This window comes from Heliangelus exortis, chromosome 8 (assembly GCF_036169615.1).
Source record: "Heliangelus exortis chromosome 8, bHelExo1.hap1, whole genome shotgun sequence".
Taxonomy (NCBI): domain Eukaryota; kingdom Metazoa; phylum Chordata; class Aves; order Apodiformes; family Trochilidae; genus Heliangelus; species Heliangelus exortis.
This window is the reverse complement of record NC_092429.1, coordinates 29,753,388-29,776,058: the sequence shown is the minus strand read 5'-3', so window position 1 is coordinate 29,776,058 and position 22,671 is coordinate 29,753,388. Positions and strand designations below refer to the sequence as shown.

The window sequence follows — 22,671 nt, the reverse complement described above, 5'->3', positions numbered from 1 at the left end:
GAGGAGGGACAAGGTGATCCTGGGGAGATTCCAACTGAACACAAGAGGAAAACTTTTCCCCCTGAGGACGGTCAGACACTGGGATGTCTCCCAGGGAAGGGGTGGATTGTCCCACTTTGGGAAGTTTGGAGCCTGTGGGACAGGGTGCTGGGACACCTCACCCCAACCACAGCACCACAAGGGCTGGAGCAGGACACCCCTCCGCTCCCCCCCACCCTGACAGTGACCCAGAGCCCCCGGGAAGCACTGTGCCAAATGACCCAGAACTGAGGATCAGACCCAGGACTGGCAGAGAATCCCTGGATGTGCAACCTGCCCGTGTCACAGGGTGTGGTGTGAGGCCTCCTCCCATGGCAGGTTTGCTGAGAGCAGCAGGGAAGGTCAGTGCAGCAAACCTCCCCCTGCCCAGGCTGCCAGGGAGCAGTTTGTGGTGACATCTGAGCAGCCTGACACATCCTAACAGGAACAGCGTGGCCAGCAGGTCCAGGGAAGGGATTCTGCCCCTGTGCTCAGCCCTGGGGAGGCCACAGCTTGAGTCCTGTGTCCAGTTCTGGGCCCTCAGCTCAGGAAGGAGATTGAGGTGCTGGAGCAGGTCCAGAGAAGAGCAAGGAGGCTGGGAAGGGATCCAGCAGAATTCCTGTGAGGAAGGGCTGAGGGAGCTGGGGGTGTTGAGGCTGGAGAAGAGGAGGCTCAGGGGAGACCTCATCACTCTCTGCAACTCCCTGAAAGGAGGTTGGAGCCAGGGGGGGGTTGGGCTCTTTTCCCAGGCAACTCTCAGCAAGACAAGAGGGCACAAGAGGTCTCAAGTTGTGCCAGGGGAGGTTTAGGTTGGACATTAGAAAGAATTTCTTTCTGGAGAGGGTGATCAGGCATTGGAATGGGCTGCCCAGGGAAGGGGTGGATTCTCCATCCCTGGAGATATTTCAAAAGAGCCTGGATGTGGCACTCAGTGCCATGGGCTGGGAACCACGGGGGGAGTGGAGCAAGGGTTGGACTTGATGAGCTCTGAGGTCCCTTCCAACCCAGCCCATTCTATGATTCTATCTCAGACCCTCCCACCCTACACTGCAGCCCCCACAGGCACCAGGGCACCCTTCCCCCTTTGCACTGGGAAGATCAGCACAGACTTATCCAGCTCCCAACCACAGCCTCTGAAAGCCAGGAGAGTTGTTTCTCCACATGACTGCTCCCAGTTTACCAAGTTTTATCCTTCCCAGACCTCCCCCTCAGCTACCCCAGCTGGTCACCATGCTGCAGACTGAACCAGCTGCCCTACAGCAAGGCTCTGCTTGTCCCGCAGCACAGTTAAGAGACCTAAATCAACATGCCCATGCCATTTATTTCCCAGAAACACCAGAAACAAGAGGTCCGATTATCTTCTGAGAACTTTCTTGGTTTGATGAGCAAACAACCACCAGCAGAATAGTCCCCAGGGAAGGTGTTTTTGGAAACACCCGTGGCCAACCATAGGCTGTGTTTGGAGACATGAAACCTGGTGCAGAATCCCATCCTGTTACCTCCCAAAGGCAGCCTTGTGCACTGGCCCCAGACCTTCCCTGAGGGCTGCATCTGAGCTTCAGGAGAACTTTCCTGCCTGAGGTGGTGGGCCAAGGAAGCCTCCTGCTTGCTTGGTGGCAGCCCGGGAAGGAGCAAGACCAAGCATCTTCTGGATGTTCTGCAAAAAGAAGAAAAGAAGGGCAGGACAGTGTTAGGCTGTGACTGGGGAGACAACAAGAGAGGCAGAAATCCCAGCTCTGCTTACAAGTTCAGACAAACTCAGGGTCTCACCCTTCCCAGTCTGGCTGCTGCACACTGGATCACTGTCTCTAGGTGTTCAGGAAAGTTCAGCACAGAGCCAGCCACCCACAGTAAGAGCTGAGCCACTCTCCTGCCACCTCCACAGGGACATTCTGAGCATCAGAACATTCTGAGCTGCCCAGGACAGTGGTGGGGTCACCACCCTTGGAGGGATTTCAGAGCTGTGCAGAGGTGGTGCTGAGGGAAAACAAGAAACAGGAACAGAACCAAGTCGCAGGGCCAGGCAGCAGCTAAAAACTCACAGCAGGATATTTAGAAGTTTGGTGGTTTTCTTGATCTTTGTGAAATTCCCTTTCAGTTCTGCACCTACAAAGAGGTCCTGGTTCTGTCAGTTTCGTGCTGTCAGTAACTGCTGATCAAGAGGCTGCTCAAGCAGTGCTGCTGCAGCTTCTCATGCAAGGGGAAGAAGAACAACCCCACAACAACCCCATGGGGAGCTCCAGGCTGGGCACAGAGTGGCTGAGAGCAGCCAGACAGAGAGGGACCTGGGAGTCTGGATTGCCAGGAAGGTGACCATGAGCCAGCAGTGTGCCCAGGTGGCCAAGAAGGCCAATGGCATCCTGGGCTGGCTCAGGAACAGCGTGGCCAGCAGGTCCAGGGAAGGGATTCTGCCCCTGTGCTCAGCCCTGGGGAGGCCACAGCTTGAGTCCTGTGTCCAGTTCTGGGCCCCTCAGCTCAGGAAGGAGATTGAGGTGCTGGAGCAGGTCCAAAGGAGGCAACTGGGCTGGGGAAGGGACTGGAGCCCAGACCCAATGAGGAGAGGCTGAGGGAGCTGGGGGTGTTGAGGCTGGAGAAGAGGAGGCTCAGGGGAGACCTCATCACTCTCTCCAACTCCCTGAAAGGAGGTTGGAGCCAGGGGGGGGTTGGGCTCTTTTCCCAGGCAACTCTCAGCAAGACAAGAGGGCACAAGAGGTCTCAAGTTGTGCCAGGGGAGGTTTAGGTTGGACATTAGAAAGAATTTCTTTAGGGAGAGGGTGATCAGGCATTGGAATGGGCTGCCCAGGGAAGGGGTGGATTCTCCATCCCTGGAGATATTTCAAAAGAGCCTGGATGTGGCACTCAGTACCATGGGCTGGGAACCACGGGGGGAGTGGAGCAAGGGTTGGACTTGATGAGCTCTGAGGTCCCTTCCAACCCAGATGTTTCTGTGATTCTATGAAAACAGCTGTGTCCTCCTCCTGTCAGCCAGCTAGGAAGACAACAAAAGAAGGAAGGAGGATTCTCCTCAAACTTGAGTGTCCTCTCCAAAATAACTGCCAGGGTAGCTCAGAAAGCAAGGACAGAGTGCTTGAACTTTTTGTTATAGAAGAACAAACTAAAAAAGGCATACAGAGCTTGATAATTCCACAGTAGCTAAATTAAAAAATAATAATAAAAGCCAGGAATTTTTCCAGGTGGAGGCTTTGGAAAGGAAGGTTTCAGCCCACACACGAGCATGGAAGTAAAGGAGAGGGATACTTGGGAAGCTGTTCCATCAGGCTGAGTCTGTGGTTTGTGCAAAGCAGGCACAGGTTGATACTCAGCAGCTCAAGTGGGAGACTCCTTCCTGTGCCAACTCTGAACAGGAGGGAGGAAAACAGCAGCAGCTGAGGGGCAGATCCTGCAACAGCAGAGGGTGCTGCAGAGCCAGCAGCAGGCACCGCAGCCCCGGGATCCTGCCCTGCTCTGTGCTGCTTTCCCTGTGGAGCAGAGATCCCAGGAAAGCAGCCCTGGAAGCACAGGGTGTGCACTGCCTCCTCCCTGCTCCTTCATGGATCAAGGGAGATGAGAACTGAGGTGCTCCAGTGCACCCCATCTGCCTGAGCAGCTCCAAGGGGGAGAGAGATGGCAGCTTCTCTGTGAGGGGACTTCAGACTACTTTCCAGCACTCTCCTTCCACAGGATTCTTCCTTTCTGCAGAAGGACAGAGCCCTCCTGACTCCCTGCACAGCAAGCACACAAGTCTGCACAGCTGGAAACACCAGGGCTGGGAAAAGGACCAGCAGAAACCCACTCTGTCTGCTGGGCACCACTGCACGAGGAGCCCAGGTAGCTACTCCCCACCCAAACTAAACCATTCCTTGGGAAGCAGGGAGGGAAGTCTGGAAGACTTCAGGATCCACATTCCTCATCCAAGCCCTTTTGAACTCTCCTCAAGAAACTGCAGGAAGGACAGAAGCCACTTCTGCTTTTGTCTTCAAACCCAAAAAGGGGCCTGAAAGAGAAGGCAGGCAGTGGCTCCCTGCCCCAGGATCAGGCTGTGTGGGAAAACACACTCCTGGCACAGCAGGATCATTGCTCCCCCCCTTTCCCACTGGGAAAAAGTCAAGAGAGAAGCAGCCTGATCTACAGTTCAGGCATGTGTGAAAAGGAAATGAGGATCAGGCAGTGCCTGAGGAAGAGCCACATATTCCTCTTCCCAAGGAGCACAGGTGAAGGCTGGGAGCTCAGCAACAGGAGCAGGGACAGAGGATGTAACCCTGACATTTCTCCTCCCACCCAGCCCAACAGCAAAACTTTCCCAGCTGAAACCCAACAGCTCAAGGACCCTTGGAAGGCCTCTCCCAGCAACCTCCTCTCTCCAAACAGGAAGGCAGGAGGAACCAGAGGACAGGATTTACGTGCCAGGGAGAGCTGGGAACACGGCAAAGGAAGTTACTCACTGCAAGTTGACTATTTTGGGAGATGCTGGCCAGGTCACAGGCAGCAAGCTTCCCAGTCAGTGTTTGGAGGGCTGATCACCTCCACGTGCCTGAGGAGCAGATGAAGAGAGTGCCTGATGCTTCTCCTGCCCATCCCCTGGTCTCACTTTCATCCCCACCTGCACGTACTCCACTCCATTCCCCTCCAGACTCCTGCTTTTTCACACACACCAGTTCCTTTTCTTCTGAGCTTCACAGGGATGTCTCTCTTCCCTGCCTTCGACCCCTTCCCATGCAGCTCCAGGATTTAAAGGGAAGGCTGAGGGATGTGCCCTGACTTTCAGCACATCTCCACTCCTTCTCTTGTGTCAGCAGCATCAAGCCAGACCCCAGCTCCCTCAGCACTTCTCTTCCCTTGGGCTAACAGATGTTTTGAAGCTGCCCTGGTGAGATTTCCCCTCTTGCACACAGTAAAACACAAAAGGTCATAAAGTTTTCACATCCCAGGTCACTGACAGCACCAAAAGCAAGTTTTTGGCACCATTTTAAGCCCTGAATTACTTTCTTCCTCTCCCCCCCAGCCTTTCCAAGTCCTCTTCCCAGTGCTGTTATCACCCAAGTTCTTTAGAACAGCAATAAAGGCAAGAGCAGGATGCCAGCAGTCAGAGCTCCAGTTGCTAGATTTTGGGCTCTGCATTTCCCTCCACAGAGCAAGCAGGAAAAAACCTGAGCTGCCTCCCAGCTGGAGATCTGCAGGTACAGCTCACCACACTGCCAAGACTGCAACCCAGTGCTTCAGAACAAACCCACCCTTCTCCAGAGCAACAAAACAGCATCCATCCTCCACAGGGCCATCAGCGTGGACTCTAAAGCCCAAGGGCAATTTTTTCCCCCAGAATTTCTCCTGAAAGCCCAAACCACTGTAAATAGCTGGGTGTTTCTGTCCAGAACCTGACTGCATGACCACTCCACTTAATGCCAACTACTGATTTCACAACAGGGAAAGATCAGGACATTCCCAGGACTGGAACTAACCACAGGAATTATATCTTCAGACCAAGAAGAAAAAAAAAAGTCCATGGGGATTTTTCAGCAGGAGAGGAGTTCCCTGATCAACCCGACCAGTCCACAGAAATCTTCCTGATGGTGGGTGTTACTGAGCTTCATTTATCTGCACCATCAGGGAGCAGGGACTTTCCATGCAGCAGCTGAGTAACACAGAGCAGTTCCAGACAGGTCTGAAGGAACAGCCTCAGACCACAGCACCTCAGGAATTTCAGAAAGATGCTAAGAGCTAACAAGGTCTCACAAAGCACCAAACTCTGCTCCAGCCACTAGGAAGTGAAACACTCCTGCAGCAAACAGGAGGAGGAAGCCCCTGGCCTTTGTTCCTCTGAAGCTGGGTGGGCCAGATGACCTTTCCAACAAGTTACTCCACCATCCATTATCTGCTCCCACACAGGACCAGACACAGCTCCATTTCAACACCAGCACCACCCAGTACCCCCACAGGGCTATGGAGAACTCAGAACAGGCTGTGACCAAATGAACTCTTATCAAGCTGCTGCATCACCCAACTTCTGACAGCTGCTGGTGTTACGTGCCACTTCCCTTTGCTGATCTGCTTTAAGTCTCTCTAAGTCCCTTGGCACTCCCCGAGGAAAAGCACCAAGTTGGACAGCAGCAAGAATTCACAAAGTGCAACAGAGAAAAAGGAAACCCAAACAGAGCAGAGCAGATAATCTGCAGTGAGCTGCAGCAGCATCCAGCCAGCCCCCAGAGCCTATTAACTCATCCCCAGCACTCTCTAGGGAAATTTGACTTCTGGTTGCCCTGAGAGGGCTCATTTGTCCTCCCCAGCTGTTCTGCCACTTGAGCTGCAAGTGAACCTTCCTGGACAGGCACTTCCCTTATCCTCACTGATGCTTCTCCTTCCCAAGATGGGATTTATCAGCTTTGCTTGGGAGCCTGTGTAGCCTGCTCTGGGCTGCTCACACCAGATCCCCTTTCTGACTTTCTCTGTCACACCTCTAACACTGGGAGAGATTTGACAACAAAGGTAAAAGTTCTTAAGACTCTAGAAAAACAAAGAAAAAAAAAAAAAAAACCCAAACAAACAGGCAGTCAGCAAAAACAGGAAGGACAAACCCAAAAGAACAAGCTTAACTCTTTCCTCACTTTCCCAGCAAGTTTATGGGCTGACTGAACCTGTATAGAGCCTCAAGCCAGCAAAGAAATCCCCCCTGGTGATTCTACATTTCCCTTTTCTCTCGTTACTGTAAAAGCTGTGGTTACAAGCTGTGGTTATACTTCTGTTGGCTTCTGATGGAGACAGTGTGGTACTCCCCAAAGTGTTCAGACACACCAGGAAGGAGCTGCCAACTCTGTCCCAGTGCCCTGGTTCAAGTCTCCAGCCCAGACTCCCACCCCAGCCCAGGAGAGAGCTGGTTTTGTGATCCCAGCCTAGGACTGCCTGGGACACAGAGCACAGGAATGAAGGCAAACAGAAAACCCACAACCAAAGATCAGTCTTTATAGGTGGCCATGTGCTCTCCCTGCTCCAGGAGTGAGAGAGAAGTGTACTCACCTGCCTGATGGACATTGTGCAGAGAATGTAGAGGAAGATGAAGGAGCAGTCAGTGTAATCCTCACCCAGAAGGTTGCGGTGGGAGAGACCTTGGATATAGGAGAGGGGGATGAACGGAAGCTTTGCCACCACTCTGCCATCAAATCTGGAAAAGAGAGCCCTGGGTCACAGCTGGGGACAGCAGAAGAGTCACAGGATAGAGAATAACAAGTGAGGATTCTGAACAGGCCACCAGGGCAGGTAAGAGCCTGCAGAAGGCTAAGAAGCCACACTGCCCTCTCCACCTTCTCACACACTACTCCAAGGAGGATCAATACACCCTCTGAGATAGCCCCCATAACCACCCAGAGGGTAAGCAGGCTGCCCTCAGGGACAGGTCTGACACAGGCAGAGCCAAAATGTTTCATAATGATTTAAGCTGGACAAGGGGTAGGATCCCACAAGCTTGGCTGGTGCTGGGCAGCTGACCAGTGAGTTTGATTTCCAGGTCCAGTTTAGCAGAGAACTTCCCAGAACACAGTCAGGATGATCTTCATCCTGCTGTACTGCACTTAATGCAAGAACATGGAACTCTCTGCTTTAAGCAAAAGAGCATTTTCAAAGCAGAGCATAAAACCAGACACCTTTTCCTTTCCCAGAGCAGCAACACTTCTCAGCACAGGATGGATGCTAAAGAAACCCCCAGCAGAATGGTTTTAATACCAACAGTCCCTCTGTGTTTGCTCTGAAAAGCAGTGCAGAGGCAGGATGATTCCACATATTCCTAGCAGCCTGTCCTGCTCCTGGAACTCCTCCAGCTCCACATTCCAGGGCATCAGGCAGAGTGTGAATTCTGGCCAGTTAGCAAAGATTTCTCCCAGCCCAGACAGCAGCCCAGCCTTTGAAGTGTGGGTGTGTGAGCCTCAGCAGCAGGGGTATATTTGGATGTTATTTGCTCTGCGTGTGCTGATTTTCTAACAGGTGTTTCTTGTTTCAAGAGACCCTAAATGAGTGTTCTTTCCTGTGGAGATAAGTTCACACAGCCACAGCTCCAACACACGCCAACACTGTTTACATCTCAGAGGCAGCTTGGCAGAAGAGCCAGGAACGGATGTTTATCTCCCTCCAACATCCCCCCAGTGGCTCAAAACCCTGCGTGGTTCCTGCTGGGAGAGTGACAAGTACTTCAGCAGCAGCCCCCCGAGGTACCTGCTTTTGATTCCTCCAGGTTTTCACAGCTATCATGAAGTGGTACTGAATTGCAAGGAAGCCAGAGGATTGAGTGCATTAAAAAGTTTCTGACAGGAGAAAATTGAGGCCTGCAGAAGGTAATCCCTCTGCCAGGAGATCTCCATCTGCTCAGAGGCCACCCCAGACCTCTGCCAGCTGCCCCTTTCAGGCCACAACAGGCATCTGGCTACTCATCCTCAGCAGGTTCTGCTCTTTGGGTCCAGTCCTCCTGCCTCCCTGTGTCCTTCCAGCAGGGCAGCAGTGGCACTCCAAGGACAAGAGCCAAACACTGCAGTCATTCCCATTCTGGCTGAGCTGGCCCTCTGGAGAGGTGAGGTGCCCAGGCACAGAGCAGGAGTCCAGAGGGCAGCACACATCCTGTGCTGATGCAGCTCCTGCTCCTTCAGTCTCTCAAGAGAAAGGAACTCACTCGAGAGCAGGGAGGGCACTTGCCAGCCCTCTGAACTGCCTCTTCCCACTCTAGGGAAGCAGACAGAGTTTTGGGGTGTTGTTTGTTTGGGTTTTGACTGCTTTTCAGCTTGTCCCAGGGGCAGGAGTGCTGGGACTGCACCCAAGTAGCCAGGTGAGCACTGGGAGGCCTCAGGTGCAGCACTGCAAATCAGGACTCAGGATGCTCCTCCATCCCCTCTCAGGGCTGCAGTGACATGAGCCAGCAGCCACCCAAGACTGTACCCAGACTTTTAAGTCCTTCAGTGCCATGTTCCTCTGCTGACTTCCACAGCATTCCAGAGAACAGGAGATGCTGAAGCCTGACTCAGCTGAACACAGCAGCCACACAGTGGCACTTCTGTTATCGTGCTACCCCCTCTTTGCAATTTATTCACCCACAGATCTGCAGTAAAAGAACAACTGACTACATCCTGGGGACTGCCAGCACAGAGGCCAGAAGTTTTGGTGCCCAAGAACATAAACTACTGTTTGCAGGGCAAATATATTGCCCAGACATTACAGCAACCTCCCAAAGGTCATACTCACCGTGCTATCTTCAGATTTAACAGCCAACTGAAAGTTCACATTTCAAGATTTAATTAAGTTTTAGAAATCAACCACTCTTTCAGTTTTGTATGTCTGAAACAAAGCTGTCTATAAGCATAAAAACAGTTTGGGTGGGTTTTGTTGGTTTTTTGTTTGTTTTTTGTTAACCCAGCCTGATCCCAGGTCATTTTTAAAGCAGAGGAGGATTACAGACCATGTCTGGACCTGTTAGTATCCTGACTGATCACCTTAAGTACTGTAACAACAAACTCCACAACTACAGCTCATTTCAAAGGCCAGGGGAGCAAAGCCAAAGAAGCTGAAAACTGCAGCTGCTTGCCTGGCATCTATCAAACCTGCCCTAACAAGGAACAAGTTAATGTTCCTGAGCAAAAAGGATGTTACAGTTGTGTCCAGCCTGTTCAGTCTGACTGCATTTGGCAGTCCTGAGCAGCAGATGTGTGTGCTGAGCTAACAAGCACACCTTCCTGTGACATACTGATCCAGTTGTATCCAGAGTAGTTATGGTTCTTGGGAGGGACTCTGTCACTCTAACACTTCAGATGACAGCAGGGAGGTGAAGAATATACTCAGCAGGAAAATTTAAACAAAAAAAAAAAAAAAAAACAAAACAAAACAAAAAGCACACAGCAAGCTGATACTCACATAGAGTTAAACATTCCCATCAAGGCAGTGAAGCAGAAGCCAATGGCAAACATGGATTTCATCCGAACCTGTAAGAAGAAAGATAACCAGGATGGGCCCACACTGAGGATAATGAGCTCGTGACCTTAAGAAGAGGCTGATGTGAAGAGCTGACTCAAGGAGAAAGAAAAAGTGCTAAAGAATTGTCCTGTTACCTTCCCCAGGTTGTTTCTTGCTTTGGGTTTTTGGTTTGGTTTTTTCCAGTATGCCTATAAAACCATTCAGCAGGGGTTGTTATACAGACAGAACTTACAAGTGGAAGGGAGACAAATTAATTCTGCTTTGAAAAATGGTGAAGCTTAATAAATCTGAGGTAGGGAATGAGATGAGGAAGTAGCTACTGGAGAACTCTGTGGCTCACACTAAGATCTGGAGCTAGATGTTCCAGGAGGACCTGTCAGGAGGAAAAGCCACCATGTCTGCTAATTGAGGTTTTTCTGTTGAAAAGCTGACTGAAATCTTCAGCAGTCAGGAACTGCTGCTTAAATTTCTTACCATTGACAAGTCCCTGTTGTTATTCTTCAGTTTCTCTTCTTGTCTCTCTGGAAAGACAAAAACAGCACAGTTATAATCGGTTACACCAACCTAGAAACCAAAATGTTTTCATTTCCAGGAAGATTTAACCTTCCTGACTCCCCAAACAAATAACACTTCCAAAATCAACTCCAGCTCTTCATGCCAGACAGAATAAAGTGAAAACCTGTACATAGCCAGCTGCTTCTCCATCACAGTGACACGCAGCAAAGCAGGCACAAAAGAGGAGGAGGCTGGAATCACACACTCAGCACTTCTGAAAGAAATGCAGAGAATGTCAGATTTGCTCACTCAACCAGCTGACAAAGGAGCACCAGCAAAGTTGCCAGAAAACAAAGACAGTGCCTCTGGATCAGACTTCTGAAAGACAGCAGCCTCGAGCTGCCTGCTGCCAGGCTCCTTTCAGTACATTACACCAACATTTCATTGGGGAAGGCTCAGAAGGGACTCAAGAAACCACAGAGAGAGAGAGGGGGGCTGCACCTCCTGCTCTAAGGAATGACCACCAGACCCTGTCACACCTCCAAGGCTTTCCAAAGAGGAAAGCTGTTTCCTCCATGGATTTCACTGATGTGTGCATTGCTGCTATGGAAATTGTCTGTCCTTATGTCACCACAACCTTCACAGATGCCCAGGCTGGTGGGAGGGCATTTCCTATGCCCCTCAGTGGCAGCACTGTCCCCCTGCTTGTCCCACACCCCTCACTCAGACTGCAGAGCCAGAGGGCAGCCAGGGCTTGGAAGCAACACCTCCAAGTGAGGATGCAGAGAGTGAAGAACCAGCCCAGGGACAGTGTGAGTGAAGAGAGGGGCAATGCAGCACTGGCAGGGGCTCTGCATCAGGGGATTCTCCACTGGGTCCCCTCTGAAGTTCCAGTACCAGAGGACAGGAGCTCAGCAGTTCTCTCTCCCAAGCCCCTGTCCAACACAGGGCTCACAGCAAGCATGGTGAGAAGCAACACCAAGGCCCCTGTGCCATTTCTTAGAAGCCTTAATGCTAGTTTGAAACACTCCCTGACTACAAACCATCCCCTCCCAGCAAAAGCTTTCCAGGCATCTGCTTCCTGACCCAGGTGGAGAGTTTAGATCTGGGACATTTCAGCAACCACAGGCCAGTTCTTGAGGAATCACATTTGGCACAAATACTTGTTTTTTCCCCTCTGCTACATAAATTATCATCTATTTAGATGGGCTAAAGGTAACAGAAGAGATTAAAAATACAGCCCTGATCCCCCCAATATTCTCTGTACTGTTGCTGACCCATTTTTACAAGCTCCAAAGAGAGGCTCTGGGTTTCTTGCCACCTCCCAGACACCTGGTCCTGCCCCCATCCCACACAAGCACCCCTGAAGTTCACAGCAGTTGCCATACAGCCAGGCAGAGGCACAGGGAAAGAGGACAGGATCAACAAGCAGCACCCTGGGATCCAAATCTTGTTGTGCTTACTGGAACAGGGACACAGCAATAATATTACTTGCCAGCATTGTTGTTGCTTGGGGCTTTTTTGTTCATTTTTGGGTTTTTGTTGGTTTTTTGCTGTCTCCCCAGGCCTCATGAGGACTCCTGGGAACGTTGCCCTCTTTTCTTTTAGGGCCACATGGACACAGAAAGCTGTAGCAAAGCTGGAGCCAACAAACACTCCTCCAGCTGCAGTGACAGAAGCTGCACTGGGATGCTAAGGGTGTGCTGGGAGGGTGGTTTAGGCACAAGGGGACTGGTTCACTTTACATTTCAGAAGTTTTATAAGTAGTAAACACCAAATGAAGCCTTCCCACACACCTCTCACCCTGCCTCTTCGTGCATGTGCACAGCTCATCCCTTGAGGAACCCAGCAGTACCATGCACACACCTCCTGCCTCCATCTGCACACCAGCAGCTGGGATTTATCTGTGAAGCCTCAGCTCATTAGTTCATTTTTACACTATTTAGAAATTTTAGTAGTATACTAGGGACTCCACCACAAAAAACATTTGCTGTTGCAACAATTCTACACCTTGCAGAACAGCCTGACAGCCAGTAAGGTACTGGGATCAGAGATTTCAGAAGCACTCAAGAACTGCAAGGGGTTTTCTGGGTGTCCAGCTTGACATTTAGGGCCTAATTTCTTAGAAACACTACAAATCCAGCTCTGCCTGCAAACAAGTTACACAATATTTGCAAAAAACCCACAACCAACCAACCAACCAAAAAAACCAACCAGTCAGTCAGTTTCAGTATCCTAGGCTTGGCACAAAAGCATCACAGCAAACAAAATCAGTTTCCTAGGTTCTTTTCTTAGTCCCCCTGTGCTTTGTCTTTCATTTGCAAAACAATTTTCTTTCAGTGTGTAAAAAAAAAAAAAAATTAATAATTGTGGAGGACCTGAAATCCCTCAGATGCTACTATTTTAGTCCAAGCACAAAATATTCTCTACTAGGAACATGGCTTGGATGGTGCCCTGCAGAAAGTCATTGCCACAGAGGCAGAAGTGGCCATGTGTAAGAGCAGAGCACATGGAACAGTCCCCACATCCACCCAGTGCCATTCATCCCAGGCAGGGGTTATTCAAGATTAAGACCTGAAAATGCAGAAGAATTTTGGCTCCTGTCCCTTCAGGAACCTCATTGATAACAGGTTTTATACCTAGGAAGAACTGTTTGAAGATATGTTTATAATTATTCCCAGGCTTTGTGCAGATCAAATGACTAATCCAGCTACCTGGTGTTACAGAGGAATGAGGAAACCAACTCCCAGGAGCTCTCAGAAGTGTTCCTGCCATGATTTCTGCAGTAATGACACTGGGCTTTGCTGCACGTTTTAGGGCCCTGAAAATAACAGAACCCTGCAAAGCACAAGTCCATAAACACCTGCCAGGCTGTCCCTGCATGGCCCAGTCCTGAGAGAGACCATGACCCAGAAAGAGCTTACTGACCATCTTTCTCACAGAATGGAAAAAAACAGGCCTGAAAAAATTAAGCAAAACTGATTTGCATATTAACTCCAAGGGTGCTGAGATTTGTTTAGCATCACTCCAGCTCTGAAGTGTTCAAACAAGAAAAAAAGCAAGCCAAAGATCACAAGCAGTCACACAGCTATTGCAAGCTGGCAGTGCATGGCAGCAAAGTTAACAGAAGTTAATAAGCCATGGACATAAAGGCTCAGATCAGAGAGAAAGGCAACCAGCTCAACAAGTGCTGATGCTCTGGTGCTTTTGGCTGAAACCATCAAGAGGTTGGACACCTCCTGCCTGGGGAAGGTAAGGCACAAGTGTTCACATCCCAGTCGTCACAAGAATCACCCCTAATTCCACTTGAATTAAGTATCTTTGGAAGGGAGGAGAGAACAACCACTTGCATGATTTTCTCAACCTTTCCTCATGCTTGGGGCACAGCACTGCTCTCCCACTCTTACCTATTTTCTTCTTCTGCTGTCTGCCTGCTGACTCAGTTATCGTTTCCTTCTTCTTTTCCACTGCCAAGGGAAAAGCAAGAAACTGCATCATTTCTGCACAGGGACACCCCCACCCCTTCCCCACATCCCAAGCAAAACCTTCAGGGGCACAAAGGAAGCTGGGTGTACAGCTAGGAACATGTTCAGAAGCAACAAGTTATAAACCTCCAAGGCTGACCCCACCAAACACTTACCAATAAAATTTTAAAGTATCAAAAGCACCTACAAATAAAATTTTAAAAATTCAAAAGCACCTACAAATAAAATTTTAAAAATTCAAAAGCACCTACAAATAAAATTTTAAAAATTCAAAAGCACCTACCAATAAAATTTTGAAATATCAAAAGCACTTACCAATAAAATTTTGAAATACCAAAAGCACTTACCAATAAAATTTTAAAATATCAAAACCCTGGATGAGAGATAGAAATACCTAAAGGGTTAATTTTAAACTCTGTTAAGAGCCCATCACATTGTTAACTGAGCAGTCTGGGGACAATTTTGGCTCAAATGACCCTTGCTGATTTTCCATGAGTACCAGACAGTCCTTTTGATTCAGCAAGTGTAATGAAAAGGGCTTTGTGGGCAGCTCTGCTCCCAGCTCTCTGCAGTGGGCAGCAGAACACAGCACAGCCTGTCTCCTCATCCAGCCCTTCTTCACAGCCTGGGAAAGGCATTCCCAAGGGAAATGCTTCCGAGGAGTCAGCCACAGCCCTTCCATTCTTCAGTTAATTAGTGCTGAAGAGTTCCCAGTATTTTATAGGAAGAGCCTAAGCTCAAAGCTACCAAACCCCCAGATCAGAGCAAGCACCTGAACACCAACCATGGCAGAAACAAGGGCTGAGTTCAAGCCAACAGAAAAAAAAAAAAGAGCCAAAAGAGCTCTTCCAAAAAGAAAGAGACATTTTAATTTAAGAGCTATAAGAAAAGTACTACAAGAAGTGAGACACACAGCATGGCTGTTGTTCCAACAGACAGCAGCTGGTTTTCACTCTCAGCTCCATGGGTTTGCACACTACCTCCTCTCCCAGTGAGCAGGTCTGGCTGCTCCTTAGCTCACAGAACCAGAAACTGGAGCACTGGGACTCTTATCCCTCACAGAGGACTCTCTGAATAAATACCTGGCCTTGACTTTCAAAGGGAGGTGAAATAAAGAGAGGCAGCCTTTAAAGTCAGACAAGTGGCAGTGCTGGCTTCTGAAATGCCTGTGACATGTGAGTCTGTCAAAACCCCCAGAAACCCCCAAAAAAACCCAGGCTGGCCCAGGCAAGACCCCTCAGCACCACTTCTCCTGTGGCAGAGCAGATCTCTGGCAGGCAGGAGAGCACAGGGCAAACCCAGGGAAGGCTGGAGGGAAGGTCCAGGTGACACAGCACACCCAGCACTCACTCTTCTCCCCATCATCTTCCTTATGCCAAACCCAGCTGCAGGTCCTGATCAGTCCAACCCAACCCTACCCCCCAGGGCCCCCCAGCCATAAAGTGCTGAACACTCTTTTTCAAGCCCTCCTCTTGCTCCCAGCCCTAAGGAGAGAGCTTCCCCCAGAGCCCAGCTGCCCTCCAGACAGTGCTGTCAGGCCTCACGGAACCCCAAGGAACCCCACAGCCCCAATTCCCTTATGGCTCCAGCCAAAGGAGTGATTTCCAGGCAGGCTCACACACTGACAAGACAACAGCACTTCTAGAGACAGCCCCCACCTTGCAGATTTATATTTTATCCCAGGTTTATACCAGAACCTCTGCAGCAGCCTCAGACACAGCTGTGAAATGCAGCCAAGGGCTGCTGAAGCACACTGCTTGGCACCTTTGTTTTCTGCAAACCCCAAGGACTGCTACGACTCCCCTGGGACAGCTTAAAGGTCTCAAAAATGTGTTTTTTCCTGTTAGGATGTGTTAGATAACAGCTGAAAGGTGTGGCTCAAGTGGTCTACTTTGCAAGTCCTCTGCAAGCCATCAGGTCAGCCAGCTGTCCTTGGCAAAGGAGGAGGGAGGGGGAAAGCACAAAGCTGAATTTTCAGTGACTCCTGATTAGTTTCACTGATCTTCAGCCTTTTTTTTTCTTTTGTCAGTGGTGGGGGAAATCAAAGGAGGACAGAAACTATGCAGGAACCTCATCTTCCCCTTCACAGATTACAGCCTACAGAGCAGAAGGGCTATAAAAGCAAAGAGCATTAAACTCTTACAGCAGTCACTGAGCAGCCCCAGAGCATAAACCCTGCTGACTGCTTTGCACAAACACACTGGGACATCAAGTTTCCAGCTGCTTCTCCAACTTGCTCTTCTGGGGCTAATTCTACCCTCACATTTTTGTCAGACCAGTGAGATTAAAAGCAGAGATGCAAATCCCCTCTGATGCTGCTGCAATGACCAAAGCCCCCAGTGCAGGGGCTGTGCCACCAGCATGACTTTACCTCAGCTCTTCAGTTGATTTTGCCCAGGGAAGGCTGAAAGAGCCAGACTGGAAAAGAATGCTTTGATATTATTGTGCTCTCATGCACTCAGAGTGCTGACAGCACCGGGAATTATTTGTAAGGTAAAAACCAGCTCAGGTTTGGCCACGGGTGCTGCCTGGTGTCTCTGGTGCTGCAGCTTCTGTGGGGTGTGTGGAGTTGGGTTGGAAAGCTGGATTTCCTGCTCCCTGGCTTCTAATTCAGCCAGGTGCTCAGCCCTCCTGCTCACCATCCCCTGTAACTGAGGGGATCTTCCCACTGCTCACCCTCAGCTCCCTTTGCCTTCCATGCTTTGCTCAGCCCCCCTCAGATCTCCTCTCTGGGGAAGCAGCCTGGGACATTTTTCCCAACCAATTCTCTTTGTTTCCAGCTGACACAAGGACAATTTCTTTTCATCCCAGCTGACAGCTCAGCCCTTGCCATCATGACTTGGTCTTTACTCACCCCCCACCACTGATCATCACTTTCACTCTTTACACACAACTCTTTCCTCTCCTGTCATCCATTACCCAACCCCAGTTCTTTCTCAAGTTCTCCACAGCCCTTGAAAAGCAGAAACTGCACTTTTCAACTTATTCCAGACACCTGAAGGCACCTACATGTAGAGACACTGGTTATTACTCCTGTGTCAGGACCAATCATTACTCCTCCTGCCCTTCATTAAGAGCAGGGACAACTCAGGCAATGCAAGGCCCTGTAGGAACCTTCCTTCCTGCAGGAGACAATTAAGGACAGGAAGAAGTCCTCTGGAGTTACATAACTTGCAAAATGAGGCCCCCAGGAAATCCCAGCTGAAAAAAGGGGCAGCAGGAATATCCCAGAGCACAGACTATTCATAATTTGACATCTCCTAGAGCAGGAGTAGCAAGAGAATTACTTACATTTCTTGCTCTGCTTTTCCACTTCAGCCTTCAACCTCTTGTACTTGTCTGTTCTGTACACCAGCACCCAGGTGATACCTGAAACACAGACTCAGCAAGTCACTGGGCAAGCAAAGCCCTCCTGCAGGAGCAGAGACACAGGGGAGCAAAAACACACTCAAATAAAATAAAAAAATACATGCCTTGCCCACAAAGCTATGTTGTGGCACAGCAGAGGTACCAGAAAGCTGTGTCACCACTTCCCTTTAAACCCCCTCCTCAGGCTCCATGCAGCAACAGACAGATAAAAATCACCAGTGATGGGCTGGGGAGCCCACCCAGTTCCTGCTCACACCCCACAGCACCTGCTCACTTTAAAACTCACTCAGACACCAGGCATTTCTGTGTTCTGCCTTTCCCCAGCACCCCATGAGGGCCTGAGGAACAATTCCCACCCCAAGCAGGACCTGCCAGCAGCAGCACACCCTGAGCAGGCAAACAGACCCATCAGACATGAAGAGCCCTCCCAAGCCTTGCCTGGCTAACTCCTTGCACCCAAACGTGCTCCTAACAAGTTGTGCAGCCTGTGCAGAGCTGGGGGGTTGTGAAGGCTTAAACTGAGCTCCCACAAAAAGCCTTCAGCCTCTTTTTTTTAAGCTTTGGGTTTACCTGTGCTGCTGAGGCCCAGGGCTCCCCTGCTGCAGGAGAGGGGACCCAATGGATGCTCCTGAGCTCAGTGCAACCCGGAGCTCTCAGAAGAGAGGGATGTGCCCAGCACCTCACCCCACAAGCAGTGAGCAGGCTCCTAAAGAGCCAGTACCACATTCCAGCTGGGACATCCTGAGGGGACCCTGCAGCTCTGGGAAGGAGGTGATACACCTGTGGGATACACCTGGGAGATGGGAGCAGATCCCACAGAAAGTACCTCTGCAGCTGCCTGCACTGCCCCTGCCACCCCCCCAGCCCGTGCAGCAATCCCCCCTCCACCTTCAGGAGTTTCCCCTCCTCCCCACGGGAGGCACAGACCCCCCCGTGCCCTCCTCCATCACACCCCAATCCCCTCCCAGGACACCCCCAGAGCCAGGCCCCAGGTAACCCCGAGCAGCTGAACTTCCCACACTCCAGGCACAGCTTTTCCATCTTTTCCTTACCCCCCCCCCTGGCCCCCACACCGCCCTTTCCTCCGCTCCCTCCCGGCGCTCAGGGGAGACGCAGCCTCCTGGCAGTCCCGAGCTGCTTCGCAACCCTCCCCAGAGCCCCCTTCGACACTCCCAGAGGCCAAGCCCAGGCCTGAGGCCTCCCCGCTCCGCCGGGGCCCAGCCGGGGCCCGTCCCGCACTCACCCTCGGCCAGCAGCGCGGTGCACACGGAGATGAAGACGATGAGGAGGGTGTCGGCGAACATGGTGCTCATGGTGGTGGTGACAATGACAAGGCCACCACAGCCACCCCCCCACCCCGGTAACGCCGCCGCACTCCCGGAAATAAACCCCACCACCCGGAAGCTGCCGGGCACACGTCGCCTAGCAACGGCCGGAAGAGAGAGAGCGCGCTTCCGGGAGACGGCGCCGGCCAATTGGAGTGGCGGGAAAAGCGGGGGGCGGGGAAAGCGCGGAAAAACGCTGCTGCGATTGGCTGAGGCAGCTGTCACTCCTGGCGGCGGCGCCCCGCCCCTCCCGCGGCCTGGTGCTGCGGTGCGGCCTGTCATGGCGGCGGGGCGGGGCAATGGCTGTAAAATATTCTTTATTAAATGTGATGTTCTGGGTTATTTTATTGTAGAAATGTACTGAAGTAAAACTCTGCTTGGATAAAGCAGAGCAGTCCCAGGCAGCACCCTGCAGATGGAGGAGGTCCCAGCAGCCCAGCCCTGCTCCTGGAACTCCTGAAGGTTTTTTCCTGACATTAAACACTGGGATGTGGAGTTGGGCTCCTCTGAGCTGTGCCCAGGCCTCCTGCAGGGAAACAGAGAGCAAAGAGCTGAGGGCCTTCTGCATGGAAATGGGCTGAGAGCAGCTGGACATGGAGCCTGTGCTGGAGAAGGGATTGATGGAAGGACACCACAGGGCGACCACCCCCCAACACACACCCCCCAACTAAGAATGCAAATATTCCCAGGAAATCCAGTAATGTTTCCATTAGTTCCAGGCAATCGGATAAATACTGCAGTCAGTTCCTGTTTGCTGTCACTGGTGGCCCAGGGGGCTTTGGGAGCTCTCATGCACCAGCACTGCAACCAGGAATGCCAAAAACTGAAAGTGTCAGAGGGTTCTTTTGGTGCCAGAATTCCATGGTTTGTGGCAGAGGCTCAAGCACCTGCAGTCCTGCTGGCTGCCCTCCTGTCCCAGCACTCCCAGTCCCTCCCAGCTGGGCTGGGGGTGCCCATGCCCTCCCCACACCTTCCCAAACCCCACACGGCTCCTCCCCAGCTGCTCTGGGGATGTTTCCTGGGAAAAACCACACGGGAGGCGTTTGCTGAACATTCCCTCTGGAGCTCTGAAGGGTCTGGCTTGGAGCAGCCTTCCTTCTTCCTGAAGCTGTGTCCTGACTGAGCTGCCCAGTGGCAGGGATTTCCCGGTCACACGTGGCACTGGGAGGTGTTTCCTGGGATCAAATATTTGCAGATATCCCTGCCTGCCCTTCCCTGCCTTTTCCTGGCTGAGGAGCAGCAGAGAGCTGCAGCCACTGATCCGAAGGGATGGAGGCAGGGAAGGAAACCTCCCGTGGAAGGGTGGGATGAGGCTTGGAAGGATGGTGATGAGGGCAGTGAAATCCTGGGGTTTATCAGGGAGATCGAGTGACTGGACTGAGGCTCTGGCAGTTGGACCTGGAGCAGCAGAACCGGGCTGAACCCACAAACTGGTCTGGGGTGAGGAGACCTGGAAAGCAAAAATGCAGAAAAGGGAAGAGGGCAGGCAGGGCAGGGCAGGTTTCCAGCTGTCCTGCTGGGACAGGAGTTTCCCAGCCCTGAGCAGCCACACACACAGACCTGAGGGAAACGTGAGGAAGGCCCCGAAATCAAACACCCCCCTCAGAAAGGTGGTGAGCAAAGTGGCCAGCAGGTCCAGGGAAAGGATTCTGCCCCTGTGCTCAGCCCTGGGGAGGCCACAGCTTGAGTCCTGGGTCCAGTTCTGGGCCCCTCAGCTCAGGAAGGAGATTGAGGTGCTGGAGCAGGTCCAAAGGAGGCAACTGGGCTGGGGAAGGGACTGGAGCACAGATCCTCTGAGGAGAGGCTGAGGGAGCTGGGGGTGTTGAGGCTGGAGAAGAGGAGGCTCAGGGGAGACCTCATCACTCTCTCCAACTCCCTGAAAGGAGGTTGGAGCCAGGGGGGGGTTGGGCTCTTTTCCCAGGCAACTCTCAGCAAGACAAGAGGGCACAAGAGGTCTCACGTTGTGCCAGGGGAGGTTTAGGTTGGACATTAGAAAGAATTTCTTTCTGGAGAGGGTGATCAGGCATTGGAATGGGCTGCCCAGGGAAGGGGTGGATTCTCCATCCCTGGAGATATTTCCAAAGAGCCTGGATGTGGCACTCAGTGCCATGGGCTGGGAACTGCAGTGGGAGTGGATCAAGGGTTGGACTTGATGAGCTCTGAGGTCCCTTCCAACCCAGCCCATTCTATGATTCTATGATCAGGCAGCAACCAAATCCTCCGAATCCTGGAGCCATTTGCACTGCAGGAAGCACAGGAGGCAGTGCAAGGAGTCAGGGGTCAGTGGATGGGCAGCTTGGCACCCTCTGTGCCCTCAGGGAAGTCCTGGGGTCACCTCTGGGCACAGGGAGCTCTCTGCAAGACTGGGGAGAACTGGAGCAGAACCCGGGAGCAGTGGGAACCCAGTGAAGTGAGAGCCACTGGGAGGTGGGGATGGAATTAAGGATAGATGTGGCAGTTCAGGGTGCAGCAGGCAGGTGTGGGTGATGAGGAGGGACTCTGGAACTGCTCTGTGTCCTGCTGAGTGACACTTGGCTCTCTTCAGAGCTCCCTGGCTGTGACAGGGACAAATGAAGGCAGGATTTGGAAGCAGTTTCTCCTATAATGCCACGGGGAATGATTCCCACGCTGTCAGTCATCACTGCTGAACATCAGGTGCCACGGAGCAGGCAGCCAAAGCAGGAGCCTCTCTCCTCTCTGGTGGCCATGCTTTGGACTGGAGGCAGAGGTGACACCAGCTCTCTGACATCTCATCCTGTCGTTTTTGGGGTCCTTCTCAGCAGGTGTTTTCTGGTTTGGTTTTGTTGGCTGTTTTTCTCCCCGAGCAGCAGAAGGCACATTACCCTCAGTGGCATTTCCTTTTCAAAACAGCATTCTGGGCTTTGATCAGCAAGTAAAGGGCAGATGAAGAGCTGGCTGCAGTTTTATCCAAGCTGACAAACCCGGGATGTGAGAACAGGGAAAACAGCTGCACAATGCACAGCTCTGGACACATGAGGCTGTGGCCAGTGCTACCTACAGACTTGCAGGGGTAATATTTGTGGAGGTGACCTTGAAACCAGATTAGAGAGAGACATCTCAAAAAGGGGTTTATACACCAAAGTCTCTAAACTTAAACTGAACAGAGCATTCAGCTGCTTTGCACAGCACGTTGGTGACCAGGGGCTCAGAAGTGGAGTGTCTGAAATTCCCAGATAAGTTTTGAGGAAAAGAAGCCATTTGAAACTAACAGGGACTTGGATTGAACTCACCTCCAGATTATAGCCCTGGCTGATTCTGGTAGAGCCATTAATCTTGTGTTCTGTATAAATAAGCCCTGAATATCTTTAGCTTGTGCTCCTGGGGGGTCCAACAAGGGGCATTTTGTTATCCTCACCTTGACAAGTGTGTCTGCTCCTGCCACATGGCCGGTGTCTGGCTGAAACTGGGGATGAAATTCCAGGATGGGCACCCTGCAGGGATGCTCAGCTCCGAGATCCATGGACAGCAGAGTCTGAAACAGCTTCAGCAGAGCCAGGGTGAGAGCACTGGGTGGAGGCAGGAGGAGAGGCACAGAACCCAGAGAGCACCGTGTGCTGGGGGGGCTCTGCCCTGCAGGTCTGGGTGTGAGGATGTGGGGGTACCAGGGAGCTGTGAACACCTCCTGGGGCCCACTGGGGTGCACATGATCTGTGCCCAGCCCTTGGAAACTGGAATCCACTGGAATTCATCCCTGCAGGAATTTCTCCTCCTCACGGAGCACTTCCTGCCCTGGCACGGCCACGCTCCAGTGCCACCAGCTGCAGTCCACGGGGTGACTGGAGGGGAACTGGGCAGAGAGAGGCCAGAGCTGCCCAGGAGATCCTCCCTCACATCCTCCGTGATGAGGACTGGGATGAGGCACCCACCTGGCAAACATATCCCATGTTTCACTGTGTTGAAAATGTGAGATTTAAAACGTCCCTGAAATTGATGTTCCTGAGAACAGGGCTGGGAGGAACCTGGGGCACCTCCTGCCCCAACACAGGATCAGCTCCACTACAAATTTTTGGCACAGGAAT

At 51.6% G+C, this 22,671-nt stretch overlaps 1 protein-coding gene across 1 annotated transcript; it reads right to left on the bottom strand.

Moving 5' to 3' along the window:
- Nucleotides 1-1,319: 1,319 nt before the first annotated feature.
- Nucleotides 1,320-18,721, bottom strand: TMCO1 (transmembrane and coiled-coil domains 1). Its single transcript, XM_071751381.1, has 7 exons — nt 18,550-18,721; nt 17,229-17,306; nt 13,860-13,919; nt 10,432-10,478; nt 9,898-9,965; nt 7,027-7,171; nt 1,320-1,675 (listed from the first exon to the last, which is right to left on the bottom strand). The coding sequence occupies exons 1-7, from the start codon at nt 18,617-18,619 to the stop codon at nt 1,577-1,579; spliced, it is 567 nt and encodes a 188-aa protein (XP_071607482.1). The 5' UTR covers nt 18,620-18,721; the 3' UTR covers nt 1,320-1,576.
- Between the last annotated feature and the right edge of the window lie 3,950 nt (nt 18,722-22,671).